Below are 16,941 nucleotides of genomic sequence, written 5' to 3' on the forward strand. Positions count from 1 at the left end.
ACAAAGTGAGCAAGCTACCTGACCTCATCGAAACAATGAATGCAGCAACAGAAGCACAACAATGGTGGCACTGCTTACAGGGTCATCACTGCTCTCATCCGACGAGGAGGTGTCAAAGATGTTCTCCAGGTCACAGTCGGTCACCTTGAGGTCTTCGACCCGCGTGAAACCAGGGTGGCGTGGTGTGGGAGGAGAACCACCTGGGGCAAGGTCGCCCTGGGAACCAGGGGTGGCGGGCTCCCCAATGCCACCAGCATGGGGAACACCCCCAACGCCCGTTGAGTCCGCAGATGGCAGTGCCGCATCAGCTGCCGCTACCGAGACCTCCATGGGCACACTATCCTTTTCTTCCTCCTGTGCCAAGACATGCAATGAACGAGGGGTTGCCCATCAGGGAAACATTTTTATTTTTTTTTCGCTTGTGCCATGAGAAAAGAGGTTAGCAATTCTAGTGGAGCTTCGAAGGCAGCCTAGTAACCTTACCCCTAAAATGCAAGAAAATCTGCATGTACAGTAGGTCGCCATATTTAGCCCAATGTGCACTGGTACAGTTTCAACTGACAGCAATCACTGATTTGACATTCTATGAGTACAGAAATTTTACAACTAATAATAAAAAAACGCGACAGGACTGCAGCACTTACACTGCACACTCAGGTAAAAAGATTATTCCAGAAGTGCATATACAGTAAGTAATCCCTCGTTATAACGAAGTCAGTGGAACGGCGAAAAAATTCGTCATAAGCGGCAATTCGATATAAGCGACCACCCGTGAAAATCTAAAAAATTCGTTATAAGCGGCAATTCGATATAAGCGACCACCCGAGAAAATCTAAAGCAGTCGAGCTTGAATTGTGCCGCAACGGCGACGAAATCAAAATACAATGTATTCAGTGAAGCAAAACTTAATTCAGGTGCAAAAAAGGCAGTGGGCTTTGGCTGTTTCAAGTTCAATTACTGGGCGCGTGCAACCCCTGCTCTAATCTGACCAAGTATTGCACGAGGCCACGGTCGCCGCCCATGCATTCAACCTTTGGGGTATTTCGAATCGCGAAGGCAGTGGCCGCTTTCATGCGGGGGGAGCGTGGGTCACGGAAATGCCGTGGCTCAAGTCTGAGGTTGTGCTTGTTGTGCTCAAAAAACGATTAGCCCCTCATTGTAGGTACGCAGCGCGATCGTGAAAACTGAACAGTTTTGCAGTAGGGCATTCGCATGATCACTGGGCAGTTTCTTTTTTTTTTTTCCCGAAGTGTGCAGCTGTGAAGTTTGCAATTGAGTTTTTCGGCACACCGTTGTCAATGACACTGTGCTAATTTCTACGGTTCAAATGTCGGTGATCGCGCAGCATCGCATCCGCGCTGTTGACAGATGTCTAGGAACAAAATTCAATGACCCTACCACGCATTTAGACCGTTTGTCTGGTCGGGCGGCGCGAATCGAGCATGACCGGCTCGAGAAAATCGCCGGGGAAACACTGTGGTTGCGTTGACCAGCCATGTTGACAGCCTGACTCGCCGCTGGCGACGCTCGAATTTTTCATGTTTTCGGCAAGTTATCGGTCGATTTGCATAGTGAAAAGTGCAACATAGCTAGGAGCGGTGTTTCATTGCGATACAGGCCAATTATGACGAGTGGCAAGCAAATTTCTAGACCGCGTTCCCAAAAGTCGTCTTCCTTATTTGTTAACATAGGTCCTCGCGTCAAACACGTTAATGGGCGTGCGACCAGCAGTCACTTGTGACCAAGCAGCAGCTAGACAACACCATTGTTCACACTTGCAAGCGCGACCTGCGGGTCGCTTGCTCGTTTGAAGTGAAAACTCTCGGGAATGGCGTTGTTCGCGCACATTCGGGAGTTTCGTCTGCTTTAGCAGATGTGAAACGGTTAGGCTTAGTGACGACTATGGCAGCCAAGGAGCAGGTCAGTTCGTTGCCGAAAGCTCACCTCGCTTGCGACTCGCAAGCGTGAATGGGCTCATCATAATCGGAGGGACAGTTCTTTTGTGCTTTTTGGCACGTTTCAGTGCCAGAAATGTTCTTTAGAGCGGTAAAATTTTGCTCGCCGAACGCACCCAATGGAATGCTACGGAGCAAGTCTGCCCGCTGTCTTTTGGCCACTTTTTGGCATCCAGCCGCGGTTTTCTGGCATCGCAAAGCGTCACGAAAATTTTATTTTCGTTTGGATTCTATCATGGGGGACACCAGCGAGGCGGTTGCGACTGATTCGAACACACTTCCGTTCGCATCCGCTGTAAACAGATGGGAGCACTCGGCACTTGCTTGGTACTCGTTACTAGGTAGGCCATCAGTCGTAGGTTTGACACTTTTGTGGCCTGTTCTGTGCCTGCATGAGACTAATTCGTCGGCGGTATTAATTTCACACTGCATGCGCAAAAGGGTCGCCACCGCCGCGGCAATGCCTCCACTCACCACTTCGCTCTCAGCGGGTCAAGCTCTTCGCGCGCTTCGAGTAATGCGGCTTAAAATGCATGTGTTTGAATCAGGACCGGAAGAAATTTCGAATAAAGCGATATTTCGTGTAAAGCGATTTCGTTATAACGAGGGATTACTGTAGTGTGTCTGCCTGGCTGCATGGCGTGAAATCAAGCTAGGTACACAGGTCATGGCTCTGAAAGTTTGACTGGACTCCGTAGCCTACCTTGACCACAACAGGAGCGACGGCCTGGTTGGGGGTTCCACCCTGTTGAGAAGCAGCTGCCTGGCTGGTGGGGGTGGTAGCTGTGCCGGTTGCAGTTGCTGCAGGATCTTCGTCAGCTTCATCATGAAACTCATAGGGGTCACGGGCACTTGGGACACCGGGTGTGCCACCAGCTTCACCTGCTTGTGCACCGCATGCAGCCGCGGCACCGTCCCCCCCTGGCTCTGCTTGCCGGCAAGATGCGGACAGTCTCCATGGATCACAGGGGTTGGTTCTCCGAGGGGCACCCATGTGGGGTCGCTTGCAAGGGGGTATGTCCCTGTGAAGAAAGGCAACCAGAACTTCAGCAAGGGAAAGCTTAGGCCTGTGTATTCAGTGCAGAGAGGCCAGACTTCAATAGACATTAAAAAAAAAAAAAAACTCGCTGGACAGTTACGACTGTGTAACGCGAGATTCAGCGATAGCTGTTTAGGCATTTAGTTTTACGGATATTTTCCTGACGCACTGGTGTAGTGGTGAAGTGATGCACTCCTGCACTGGCAGACGGCTGTTGCAAACACAGCCACCCGTAGGCTTATGCGACCTAGGTTGACCGGCGCAGCCGGTGGGTGCTAATGCACTACAACGTGCAAGCCAGGGAAGGGCGCCTAAAAGCTATCGCTGCAAAAAGAAACAGAAAGGGACTACAGGCGGTACATGTGGGAATATCACGCTTTCATGGGCAGTCGCCATATTTCAGAATATTTGAGCAATCACAATTATCTTCCCACTTATGATAAAAAAAAAAACAAGTTGTAGCTCATTAGAAAGGGATCTCCACCTTAAAATTGATCCACATCCGACCATTTCTGGTGTCACTTTTAGTTCAGGTGTAGATCTGGCACATCAGAAATCCATTTAATAATTTTCGCCCCAGCTGTACAACATGCAGACATCGTACAGTGAACTCTTCTAAATACAATCTTCCTCAATTCAAACATCCTGTTCATTCTAAATGTCGCTTTGGTTCCGTTTCTTGTGTATAAAAAGGCTCCATGTAATTAAAACTCTGCACACGTGGAACATATTTTGTTCTCTTTCATGTTTGAATTATTAAGAGTTGGCTGTGGAAAAACAAAGCAGCCTGCAATTGCACAAGCATTCAAAGAATGATAACCCAAACCAGCAGGTGTTTCAGAAAGGCTCCAGGTAAGCCAAATTTTTTTCCCCTTCTTAGCTGAAATCATTAAAAGTTGACTGTATATTATACTAAACCCTTGAGTCTCAACAGCCGCTGTGTGCCAGCTTGTTTTACCGAAAACCCAGCCACTGGCTGACAATGCCTGCATCTTTAGTAAAAAGACAGGGACTGATGTTAGGCACTCACCATGCAGGTAGGTAAACAGTGGAGTAATCATATAACAAGTTGCTTCCCAGCGGCAGTAATGCCTCAGCTTCCATCAGAGCCTCATGAGCGACAGCAGGAAGACATGGCCGCTTCAAACCTTGGTGCTGCTGCTGTTGCGTTAGCTGCAATGAACAAAAGTTCCACCATCAGACAAACTGATAAGGCGTTATCAGTGACTCACAAATGGCTTAGCTGATTTACCTAATACACTCAACTTAATTTCCTCTCTGTCAAAACCACAGGCTGTTACTTTAAAAGACAAAATATAAATTCCACAACACAAAAATTTACTCTTACTGTTGTACCTTATATGAGAAGATGGGCAAATACCACACCTGGTAAGCTGCTTTAAACTACTGATCAGGTGGGCAGTCTGGGCTTCAGTTTCACTTTATCAGAAATGACTGCCCCAATGGTCCACTGTTTTTCTCGCTCAGCTTATGCCACTTGTGTCGTATTATGGATCACAAGGTGCTGCCGCTGCAGGCACCTCTGTCCATGTCTACTTTCCTGTAACATTATCTTTAGCCCACATCAATTAGTTCCCCTCCTGTATGTTTTTGCCCCACTCAGTCAGTACAACATCATCATCAGCCCACCAATGCCGCCTGCAGGACAATGGCCTCTCCGATTGATCTCCAATTACGTAACCCTGTCGCTCGCCAGCTGCAACCGCCCCATCCTTGCAAGTTTTTGCTATCTCATCTGCCAGCTTAACATTTTGCGTTCTCCTTACTAGACTTACCCTCTTTTGGAATCTGTGCCATTGCCCCTTAGGACCACTGGTTATCATCCCTCTGTATTACACTCCTTGGCCACGTCCACTTCTTGTTTTCATTTAGGATATCAATAACTTCAAGTTTGTTCGCTAACCTACTCGGCTCAGTTCCTGGCTGTAAACATCATCCCTATCAGGTGCGGTGCGCGCAGACTAAAATGTGAAGCATTTCATTTGGGAAACTTAATGCAGCCCGAAATAATTGATGTGCACCCAGCAAAAGCAACTCAGCGCCAAGAACAGCCCCCAACTCAAGTGTGTTACCTGCTGCTGCTGCGGCTGCTGTGCTGGCTGCTGTGTCGGTGGCTGTTGCTGTGGCGCAGGAGGCCCTGGTGTTGTTGGGGGAGCCTGCAGCTGGGGAGCAGGAGTCCCCGGTGGTCCCCCGAGTGGTGTCCCCGGCGGCAGGGAGGCAGGGCCACCGGGGGCAGCTAGGGGAGTGCCCGGCATTTCCTCGGTACCCACTGACGGCGGAGCGTGGACTCCTGAGGAGGCCAGTGGGGTGGCCGCAGACGAGGATGGAACTGACCCAGGCCCTCCCCATGGGTGGGAAGAGCCCCCAGGAGAACAGGAAGGGGGTGCTTCCAGAGGTGGCTTCACCTCCAGCAAGGACGACGGTGACAGCAGCTGCAAAGGTCATTGCTGTGTCACTCATACCACCTGGCTCCCATTTAGGCTGAGAGCACCCCCACTTAGAGGCCCCCAACAGAGGACACCGTTAAGGGCTAGTTCGGAGGCCCTTGCAATAGTGCAAGGTCACGCGCTGCTGCATCGGCCATGGCCCACAAACAACACCAAGTAAAAGCATGTCTAGAACTTAATATTGCACTAAATGCTTCAGCTCTACCGAGGACAGAAAGCAGTAGCGCAGCAGTGCGCACAATAAAACAGTGCCAGACAATAGTGACAGTTTCAATACTAATTAAAAGAAATCAATTCTCTACACCATCAAAACATAATGTTACTTCACAACGGGATAAGGACATGCGTGCCTGGGGTGAAACAACCACAAGGGAAGATTTCTAAACACCCCTATGAGCTTACCTGCTCCCCAGGCTGCCGATCCTTGGCTGGCTCTGCAGCCGCCGGGGCAGGGCTTGCGCCTGGCACTGGGGAAGGACGTGGCTCGTCCCTTGGCGGTGGGTGTGGAGACAAAGTGGGCATGGCAGGGTCTGCCTGAGATGCCTGCGAGGCAGGTCCCTCACTGAGCAGCAGTGGTGTGCCTGGATGGGAGCACGAGCCCACCGATGGCGGAGGGCCGCCTACCGCTGGCTGGTGGGATAACTGAGGGAGGCCCCCACTGGCTACTCGAGACACTAGAGCCACTGCACCCTCATAGTCCACCTGGTGGGAAACAAGTGCAAGCAGACACAGCAGCGCACATCAGGGGCATGTTGATGCTCATCTCAACTAGTTGTCAAGGCTATCTTAAAACCACTTCCCAGTGCAGAGTAGCATGTCAGCGCTGTTTCTATGCTGGCTAAATCCTCTGCCATTCATTGAACAGCTTCTCTCTCTCAAATCCAAAACAACTGCTGAAGCTAAAGCCTGCCACGACAGGATGGCACTCTGACAAGTACTAAAAGAAACAGCATGTATTATCGCACTCAATATGACTTTCAACATGTCCAAAGTGAGTGAACTAAGGTTTTCGCTTTACGGTGAAACAATGAACCTTCACACAGAGCACCCAGCTCACACAACCAGTCTATGTTCTTTGTATCGGCGGTTGAATGCATCACTGAGCGCACACTGCTTTGTGGACTGAGTTCCTGCCACAGCTCATGCACTGCAACTCACATTGAGTAGGATAATAAAATACAAGGGCATACTAGGCTTTCTGGTACATTTGCTTTTAGTGCGAAAGCATTATCGGCCTCATAACTTCAAAAATTCTGGCGTGTAATGAAGCCTCTGTAGTTAGTCATGTGATGCGGAAAATAGTGAGAAATCGATACTTTGAATGAGGATGACCTTGGCCAACCTGGAGAAATAAAATAAATATTGCCGCGACTGCGTTTCGAACCTGCGGCGAAGTAACTGATCAGCTTCGCTGGCTACTGCACGAGGGCACTATGCTGTTGCCGCAGCCAATCCTGTCTCGTGTTAAGGAGGGACACAAGTTCTTTTGGGCCGAAAATTCGTGAAAAAAATGGCTTTTTCAATTTTGTCACATCCAGATTCACGAGGTCATTTTCCATCTGACGCCGATTTTTTAGAAAGAAATGGCCAGTATTTGCTTAGTAATAGCCATTTAAATTTCCAAAGGCACTAAAGTTGCCTTTTAAATTGAGGTCAAATCATGCCTCGCCGTCGCTCGGTGCCTATGCGCTCTCCCGACGCCATTTTGGTCTCTTTCGAAAGCTCGCACCCCCAGCTTTATTTTTAAATTGGTAAGCAACGTTTGGATTCTTCCGTTCGCAGACAAAATGACCGCAAAGAAAATGTGCGCGCCTCGTTGTCAATGGCTAGAAAAGCCATGTGATCAAAATGGCGCTCTGTGATTGGGTGGGCCTCGGGTAAGGCTTGTCTGCTCCAGAAGCGCGGCGCCATTTTGAGTCTGCTGAGCGGCGCGCGTGGACGAAGTATCACTCGTTTCATCAGTTCAGCACCCGGAAATGGAGAAAACGCAAAAGGCACAAGGAGCCTGGACTTTCGCAGCCTCCGCAGAGCGAAGGTCAAAGTGCGGATGGCCCGCTGCCAACCGCACCGTGAACGACCGTGAAGCGCATCGCGGACCCGTGCCTTCAGCAACGACGCATCACTAGTGCCGTCGCCGGCTCCGCTCCTGAGCAAAAATGAAGAAAACGCAGTTTGAGTCAACGCTCCAATTGACATAGCCTCAGCAAGGCGAAGGTCAAAGTGTGGTTGGCGCGTTGCCAACCACATCGTGAACGACCGCGAAGCGCGTCGCGGACGTGTGCCGTGGACGACAGCGCACCTCCAGTGCCGTTGCTGAGTCTGCTCCTGGGCAAAAACGATGTGCAGTTCGAGCCTACGCCAGCCATGTATGCATCGATGCTGGAATTATGACAGCATAAATGTGGATAGCGATGTGATTGAAACTACTGCCCGTGAAAGAGTGAAACTTCGTTTTGAATCGACGCTAACGACAACATTTGTTTCCGAGGCTCAACCAAGAAGCGAAAGTTATCTGTGGGCATCATTAAGATGGCAAAAAGGCGGCAGAGAGATGCAATGCACCCCGATTATGGCCCTGGTGCATTCCTATGAGTTTGAAGTCGTTCCTCTCGCATAAAGATGGTTGGAAACATTTTTTGTCGTTTTCTCAAAACACCATTTTTGACATATTTGCAATAGTGCAGGGATGATATCTCTGGTTCTAGGCGGGCTAGGTTCATAATTCTTTTTTGTTGGGAAGATAAACTCACAGAGAGTGAAATACGGCTAAATCAAGACCAGTTGCCAATAAGCATAATTTTAAAACAATACATTTCGCCTGAGCCACCATATTGAATTTTCCCTGGTAAAGTTCAATGTGCTGTAACTTCTGTTCAAATGGGCCTAAAACAACCATTTTTGTCTTATTGCACTCCATGGACATTGCAGATCATGTCTGTATGCTGAACTTCACCATGGCATTTACCGTAACAAAATTAAGTTACCTGCATGTTCCAAACAAAGATTGCATAATATTTTGAGAACAACTTGTTTACAGGAAAAATAAAAGCATATCTGAAGTCAGCATACTTAAATACATAAACTGGGTAAGTTTCATGAATATCTATCAAGAAATAAGAAAAATAGTTCCAAGATTAAATTGCAACACACTCTCGCGCTGTGCATTGCACGTTGTGGTCTTCATCAACTTCCACCTGTGCGCAAGTCACAAAAGGAATGGAAAGGTGCTTCCAATTGTGCTTTCAGGTATATGTGGCTTTGGTGCCAACCTGCAAAAGCCTGCTTTCGCGCAATATTTTGTAGTTAGCAATGCTAAACCACCAGCAATTCTTTATTTAGCATACTGCTCACTACACGACAAGTTAAACGCCAGCAGGCTATTGGGGCACAGTGGGCAATCCTCACAAAGAGCTTTTGCAGTTATCATAGTGACCGAAACAATTACATATGAGCCTGACAGGGTATCAGAGGCTACCACAGTATTTAGACAGTTCCAAACCTACATCCAAATCTGCAGTGAGGATGAAAGCATAATGTATTTCTGCCAGGAAACATCCAGTGCAAATGGATTCAGTGTGTCTCCCGCAGTAGAGTACATACCCCAGGCACAGGGCTGCGCCGATGGAATGGGGTTGATGGGGCACTACTGCCCGTAGCACCTCGTGATGGCTTTGTCTGGGCAGCCAGGGAAGAATGTCCGGGGCTCTTGTCGGCACTCGGCTTTTTGGCACCCCCTGACGGGCTTGGGGATGGACCCCGAGTGGCCAGGCTCCCAGTACCCGACAAGGCTGCCAAACTTGGCCGACCAGTGCGAGTGCACCTGTGTGGCATTTGTTTAAGTTGACAACGTTACGGAGAAATTGGGCACTGAAGAAAGTGTGTGCACAAACAGAACACCGCGGCTTGAACTACCAGCTCCCTGCATCATGCTTTTTCACAGGAATACAAAAAGCGCAGACCGCAGAATGTAATTCCTTACCTGAGTCCACAAATGCTAATCAGATCTTTTGCAAAAGTTAGCACCAAGAGCACGCAAAAAGCGAGTGTCAGTGGTAGACTTTTTCAGCCACCAATGTTATCCCCTATATCATTCAAAACAAGTAGTTTCTCAGCTTTCATTTCTTCCTTCCTCCTAAAAAATCGAAACATTCACAGCTCAACGCAGTCCTTCCTGTTCCTTCAAAGCAGCAGTGCAGTGGAATACGATGAAGGGAGAAGACGTAATGCAGTACGCACCGAAAGCAGAAGCAGTGCGTCTGCCCGCAAGGGTCACAGAACTCCCAACCGGCGCCAGCCTCTTCATCACATGCCCTGGCCAGCAAAGAGTCCTGCCACGTGGCCACCTTGGCCTTCTGCGCTACCAGTGCCACGGATGCTGCGTGGGGTCCTCCCAGGACATCAGGCGGAGCCACTCGCGCCGGTCGTTGAGACTGAGCTGCCCCAGTGGCACTGCCAGCATTCCTGGCCGCCGCTATGGCGCTATGGAGGTAGCCTGGTTCACATGGCGACGTGGGAGGCGTCAAGACTGCAGTCAAACCGGGGGGAATGCCAGGTTTGGCACTGGCAGGGAAACCATGTGGACGGGAAGGCGCACTGCCGTGAGCGCCCGCCACTGTGCTGCTGTAAGGCCCTCCCACAGAGGTGGCAGTCGGAGTCGCAGGAGTGACACCCTGAGACGGGTCGCCCTGCTGCCCAGGCACCACTTCGTCCGTTTCCACAACAAACACATAGGCCGAGGGATAGCGCAGCTTGATGCCACCTGCAGGGGAGAAATGCGTAAGAAACTAAGCCTTCCACTCACCTCAGAATGGAAGCTAGCAGCGCAGGGAGAAAGAAAAAAAGAAAAGCATGCTTCGGGTGCCAGGTGGCACCCTCTTCAAAGCGATGACACTCCATTCTGACCACAAGAAGTGACAGCACTATAACATGTGAAATTAGGCCGCTGGAAAATCATAGCAGCACCGCATGCATTTCCACCAAAACACAAGACGCTACCTAGAGAAGAATGCAGAAAAAGGAAGAAGACGAGAGAGTTCTGGGAGGGCACCTACCCACAATGACCTCGAGGGCACACGGCAGAGGCTCTTCATCTCCGCTAGAGGGAGTTGCGTCGCCCCGGTGGGTAGTAGAGGTGAAGAGTGGCAGTGGGTAGAACTGGTGCCACTCGGTCAATAAACTCTGGGTGGCCACATCAGTCTCTTTGAAACCCTGGCCTGTCAGCACACCAGCCAGACCAAAGGGCCCCAGAATCACTGTTTCACGAAAGGGAGAGAGAGAGACAAGTCATTGCGCCCTTAATGCCTGCACTTGCAAATGTGGCAAGACTTGTGGCCCGGCAGAACATATACCAAATTCGAAAGGCTAGCAGCTAAAGTAGTACATAATTTCATAAGGCACAGGGAATATGTTGTTACGTTGCGGTGATGCCAAGCAGGCAGGAAAGTCGATGGAGGCTTTGGAGAAAACTGCTTATTCCTTCAAAGTGAAAAGAGGAGAACTCTGCAGCAGCAATAACAATGCGTACCACTGGCAGTTGTCGTGGTCAAAATGGCTGCTCCATTTAAAACACGACAAAAATGTTTCCAGGATGACATGCTCACATCGTTACGAACAGTTTTCAACACTAGAGAATCAACAGCCCGCAATCTTCAGAAAGAAATTCAGCTGAGCCCACAAAACACGTGCAAGATAATTATCTCCAAGCAGCAAGCAAAAAATGACAAGACTATGTGCCAGCAGCAACAAAAAAATGCACATTAAAATGATAAACAGAAAAAAATAAACACTGTTGAATATCACTACACACCTGACAGAGAGAAAAGTCATAAAGTGCAAGTTCCTTTTCGGTTGGGTCACTCTTAATTTTTCAGAGGGATAGTTTTTACAAATGCAACGATGTGCAAGCAATATGCATCAAATAGAAGTTCCAGCTCCACAGTAAATGAACAGAAGAAGCAAGTACACTAACTTGTATTTCACGCTTGCAAGAGAAGAAGTATTTGCCCTGTTATCCCGACAACAACCCCAAGATAAAACAAGTCATTGCAGCCACAGTGCCACCCCTCACCTTTACACGGGCTCTGGCTAGCAGACTGTGCAGCTAGCACGTGCTGCCTGGAGATACGATGGATGGCTGGGTGTTGCCGGACATCAACACTGGCACACACTGTGCTGTCACCGTGTACGAAGAAGTGAAATGCAAACGTCAACTGCGTTGCACTGGAACCCCTGCAAGAAGGCAGTAATAAGGGAGTAAGTACTCATTGGCATCCACCCAAGCGCAGCCATACGGCTACAAAGGAAAGCTCTAGAGCTTTCTCAGAAACTTCGCAAATAAAGAAAAATTCGTCCTGGTCTGGGGTTCGAACCCGGGACCACCGCTTCACCGGAGCAGTCGCTCTACCAACTGAGCTAACCGGGATGGCAAGCTTACGGTAGGGCAAGAACGAATTGATCAATAACTTCAATCGATCAAGCTCACATGACGCTTAACCTACCCTTGAGTACAATGCAATAGCATTAGAGATCCCTTCTGTGCAAGTACTCCTTCGTCACTTAGGTTCAGCCTACATGCCCATATCTGCGGAATTGGTTACTCTCTACATCAATAGATCGCGGGGAGTCTTCATACCACTCGTGGCGCAGTCATGCAGCAGTTAAGTGATGCGACACTGCCACGGTAGGGGGTTGTTTCAAACACAACCACCGGTGGGACTTGTGAGATCCAGGTTGCTATTCCCAAGCAACCTATTGAGACCAATCATTAATTTAGCTGCCACCTGCCACAGTGGGCAGATTGTGATGACGTTACAATGTCAAGTGACTTAGGAGGCACGTGCGCCACCAGCTTTTCCACCAACAACGCCGCCGCCAGATTTTCTGCAGAACAGGAGCTTTAATGCAATCGCTCAATACACAAAATTTGAGTATTAGCTAAAACAATGCCATAAGTATTGAAATAAAGCTTTATCCCCTGAAAGATAACTGAATGCACAATTCATTACATCCCTCATTCGTTTTCCAAACACTGGCAATGAAATATTTTCTGAGCACTACTGTTGACAGCAAGAATGTCAACCAGTGGACACACAATTTAGACAAGACATGTCCACAAAAGGCCACATGCGAACACTAGTTCTCATGTTTACTTAGTCCTTCAGCCCGTTTACAGGTAAGTCAGCAACCTTGTTATGATTAGGTTGTTCCCATGGTTAATTAGTCCTTCGGCCTGTTTACTAGTAACTAAGCAGTCTTGTTATGGTAAGATTACGTTCCAATAAAACATGTTGCAGTGTATCTTAATACACAGGGAAAAAGGAAGACCCAATTAATGTACCGAAGCTTTTCCTTTCCCAACTAAGGCATGCTTTGTTTAGTGAAAAACAAAAGAAGCAGTTACTTACCCCCTATCCTTGTCTGCGCTATCGCAGGGCTGAAGGAACCACCTGCCCATTCTGGTAAAGCCTCGTGATAGTAGGCACCTGCAAGTCCACAGGAAAAGGTAAAGCACAGTTGAGGAACATGAATGCTGAGCACGTCTGCCTGGCGCATAACTTTTTCTGGTACAAGAGATTATCTCTTTCTAAGCTGCAGTGCTTATTAAAAAAAAAACATGTCCGTTTGAAATTATTAAAGGAGTATAGACACCTAACTTTTGGGTGTGTGTTTTATTGTTTGTAACAATGTGTAAGGCGTTACTTTACATGGATTACCATGTGGTATTTTCCTACAGGCGCTAAATAATTTATAATCTCATTTTTTTTTCTCATGGCTGTTTTGGTTTCGATTTCAACAGCCACACGACGACTGGGACGTCAAAGTGTGGTTATAGGTCACGAGATGCATGAAAAAAAAAATCATTATAATCGCTGCTTCTATATATGTTGTCATTTCGGCTCTTGAGGAAGGCTGGCTTAAGCACTTTAGTGAATTAAAAAGATGAAGCAGCAATTATATCAACGTCTTTCCATGCCTCACATGACATATAACCACACTTTGACGTTGCAGCCATCGTTAGGCTGTTGAAACCAAAGCTGAAACAGCATGACCGAAAAATTTGGTTATAAATTATTTAGCGGTCGTAGACGGATACCACGTGGGATTCATGCATAGCAGTGTCTTCCACATCATTGTAGAGAAGAAAACATGCCACCAAAATTAGGTGTCCAGAGACCAATTTCCTACCACCTAAATTTGAAACTATTTGGGCACGTCTCAACACAATGATACAGTGCACGGGCAGTCTCAAGCTGTGCCAATGAGCTTCTTAGACACAAACTGACCCAAGTGAGACTTTCTGCATGAGCTTTTTACTCTTGTGCAGCTTATGCGAGATTGCTTCTGGGAGTCGCACATGCAATGTCAAGTGCAAAAAATCCTACAAATGGCACCACCATACCTTTGTATAAGGTTGTGTAGAGCTTTGAACAATAGGGAGCGGCACTCGTAGGAGAGGCCATTTTCCCAGCTGCCTTGTTCTGTGTCTGTAAAGAGGAAAAATTTGAGTCGTGTATTAAACTCCATGTAAATAATACCTCAACGTGAGGAGTCTGCAGTATCAATAAATAAAATAATAAGTCGTAAATAATGAAGACACAGAAAAGGGGGGCACCAGGGCACTATGTTCACACATAGCCAAGAGCACTGTGTAAAACAAAATAAATGAACATATTTTGTTTCAGATAGATGGAATCGCAGCAAACTGTCCCAGTAATCAGGAGGCCTGTTCATTCATTCCCTATGGATTTGTGTGTTCTTAAACATCCCTTCATTTCAAGTATAATCCCGTGGGTGCTAAAGGAATGCAAAAATCTGTACGACACTAATTACCGCACACAGAGACCGTCCCCAATGTAAAATGGTTATCTTCCAGGCACTGCCCCAAATCTTCTGGACAGCACATTATTTTATTCCACTGCACCAGACAGTTGAGTGCCAGCCAAAACAAGAACAGTTAGACATAAGTGGTTTCCACAACGTCACTGGCTGAAGTGGTATTTTAAAAAGGTACATCTTATCCAAGAGGATATGGAGAGATAGAGCTTGACAACACTACACCCATGTGGATAACACTGTCACTGGACAGCAGGCGAATGCGGAAGTTTTTTGTTGACACACACTACAACATGACAACCCTTTAAACAGGAGAAAGACCCCCCACAGCTTTTACTGCAAATCTGCGTCGGCACAATGATTGTGGACAAAATTTATTACATTACTGAAGCGAGAATAATGATTTTTTTAGTGAGAGGGCAGGAATGCTGGGAGTCACCAAGACTATGCATATGCTATATTTTGTTTTTGAAATGACATCACAAGAAAACAAATATCACAGAGCCGTGTTTCATGTACAAATAGTCTAGAATAAGAAGGCAAACAAAACACTATGAGTGAGATGTAATGCCCGGTTCCCTTTGATACAGAACTGTACATATTCATTTTTCATGTTTTCAGTACACTCAGATACAACTCAAGAACAAAGTGGCAAAAGCCCCTCAAAGGAGGCTCTCCAGCCAATGGTGTCTTCCGATTTTCATGGTGCCCCAGCTAATGCATAGCTAATCCCCTGCCATGCTGGATTTACTCCTGGTTAATCCCTAGTCAAAGTAGGGAGGGTTTGTGGATAAAAGTCATGAAAATTGGTAGAGGCCTTTGGCTGGAAGGTCCCTACCGAGGGGAATTCGCAGCTTGGTTACTAAGTGAGGCCAATGAAGGAAAAAAGAAAAACATCTGTGTGAGCAGGTTTCTTGGCCAACACAAAGTCACAATTTATTCTAGCCATGTCTCCAGCACCAGTCCCATTGTCCTTAACTTCCAGATTAAGAACAAAAAAAATGGACAGACAATTACGATAGTCAATAAGGCGAAATTTGGCCGCAACTCTTCACGTATTTTCACGCCACCTGCCACATGTGGCATGCTACACTGCTAGCCACCCTCCAGGTTCTTCCTGTGGCAGCCTTTCCGATTGTCGACTCCTCCGCTCTCGACGTGGCAGGTGGAGTTTCGCTCTACTACTACCTGCCAACACACTACCTGTCACGCACCTACACACGACACCTGTCACGTTACGCTGACAATGCTGAAGCAGAACAGGCGCCTAGACCTGCGCTCTAAAAGTGTTAACGCAGTGGTACAGCCCAAATTTTTTTCCACAGATGGGGCCGACCACTTTTCAGCCTGTGGTGAAAGGTTGGGTGAAAAGGAAACGTCCTGGTTTATGTGGGGTTGATCATGATTCGTGAAGAAGGACGGTCTTTAGCTTTGTTAGCTCCACTTGAGATAAAAACGCAATATAAGTACTTTTTTTTTCTGCACACACCCAATGACACTCCATCTACGTTCATCATTGTTTATTCAGATGAACGCATACAGAGTTTCTTAGCAGCGCCACAAAAATCGTTTCCAACACAAAGTTTCTCCTGGTCTTCGAACACCCATGCCCATTTCAGCACGCTGAACGACCAACTGCAACATCGACAACCCGAGACCACGCGGGCGACAGGCTGTTGCAAGAGGGCGATGCCGGACTAATTTCGGGCTCGCTCGCGCTCCCCTTCCCACGCGCGATCGGCGCGGCGACATCCGAGCCACACGAGCGCGCACCGGCGGTCGCCGACGCCTGCGCGGAGGGGGCGGCCGTCACGTGACGCGACACGCTTCCTCCCCGACTCCTTTCGGCCCCGCGCCAGCGCCCCGGAGTCTCGCGCGCGCGCGCGGGGGTGTAAATGCCCCCAGCACTCCCTGGAACGAACGACCGGCCGACTGCTTGCCGCCGCCGTTTCGCGGTGCGCAGGCAAATGCCCGCGCGCGTGCTCCACGCATCGATTGATTCGGCCCCGCTGTTGCGCCGCGCTCCCCCTCCCATCGGGCCGAGCGCTATTGCTCGATTTCGCCGCGCCCCTCCGGCCACGGTTGCCAAACGGGAGGACGACGCAATCGCGGTGGCGAAGCCCCCGAAAGAGGCGCGCGCGCCTGAGGAACGGCGGGATTTGAGGGCCGCCTTCTCCCGCGCAGCAAGGTCATCCGTGACGCAAAATCGAACCTCCAGCAGTGCGTGGTCCCCGGCCGTGAACGCCTGGGTTCAAGCGAGAAAAAAGGCAGTCAAAAGTGGAAAGGCGACGGCTGAACTTCAGAAGCACGGTGCCAGGGAGCGCCATGCACCGGTCACAATTGGCGCTGTCACAAAGGAGCTGCCTTTTGTTTTTTTCACTCGAGCGCGTTGAGCGACGCGACCCGGGCCGTCCACAACAGCCGGCGCAAGAGGAAAGGGGGGAGGTACCCTAGGCTCGGACGTGGGATGAGGGGGGAGGGCAGCTCCTCCCGCCGCCACGGACCCGGAAACGACCACAATCGGTGCACGCGGAAGAAGCGGCGGTGCGCTCCCTCTCGCCGCCAGGCGAGGCACTGAGCGCGCGCACGCACACCTCTCCGGCTATCGACCGACGCAGGCGGCCGCGAAGACGCCCCTTTTTTTGCA

The 16,941-nt window shown here is 48.9% G+C and overlaps 1 protein-coding gene across 2 annotated transcripts in view; it reads right to left on the bottom strand.

The window, feature by feature from the left end:
• Positions 1–16,941, bottom strand: part of skd (mediator complex subunit skuld) — a 92,639-nt gene that overhangs the window by 38,763 nt on the left and 36,935 nt on the right. For both annotated transcript variants that reach the window (XM_077654376.1, XM_077654375.1), the window contains exons 3-13: positions 13,861–13,945; positions 12,866–12,943; positions 11,530–11,690; positions 10,514–10,714; positions 9,699–10,221; positions 9,063–9,282; positions 5,865–6,164; positions 5,088–5,447; positions 4,025–4,167; positions 2,659–2,977; positions 79–354 (exon numbers count right to left, since the gene is read on the bottom strand). In XM_077654376.1, coding sequence (XP_077510502.1) covers positions 79–354; positions 2,659–2,977; positions 4,025–4,167; positions 5,088–5,447; positions 5,865–6,164; positions 9,063–9,282; positions 9,699–10,221; positions 10,514–10,714; positions 11,530–11,690; positions 12,866–12,943; positions 13,861–13,945 — 2,666 coding nt within the window. The remainder of the gene's footprint in view (positions 1–78; positions 355–2,658; positions 2,978–4,024; positions 4,168–5,087; positions 5,448–5,864; positions 6,165–9,062; positions 9,283–9,698; positions 10,222–10,513; positions 10,715–11,529; positions 11,691–12,865; positions 12,944–13,860; positions 13,946–16,941) is intronic.

The sequence above is a fragment of the Amblyomma americanum genome, chromosome 2, assembly GCF_052857255.1.
Source record: "Amblyomma americanum isolate KBUSLIRL-KWMA chromosome 2, ASM5285725v1, whole genome shotgun sequence".
Classification (NCBI taxonomy): Eukaryota; Metazoa; Arthropoda; class Arachnida; order Ixodida; family Ixodidae; genus Amblyomma; species Amblyomma americanum.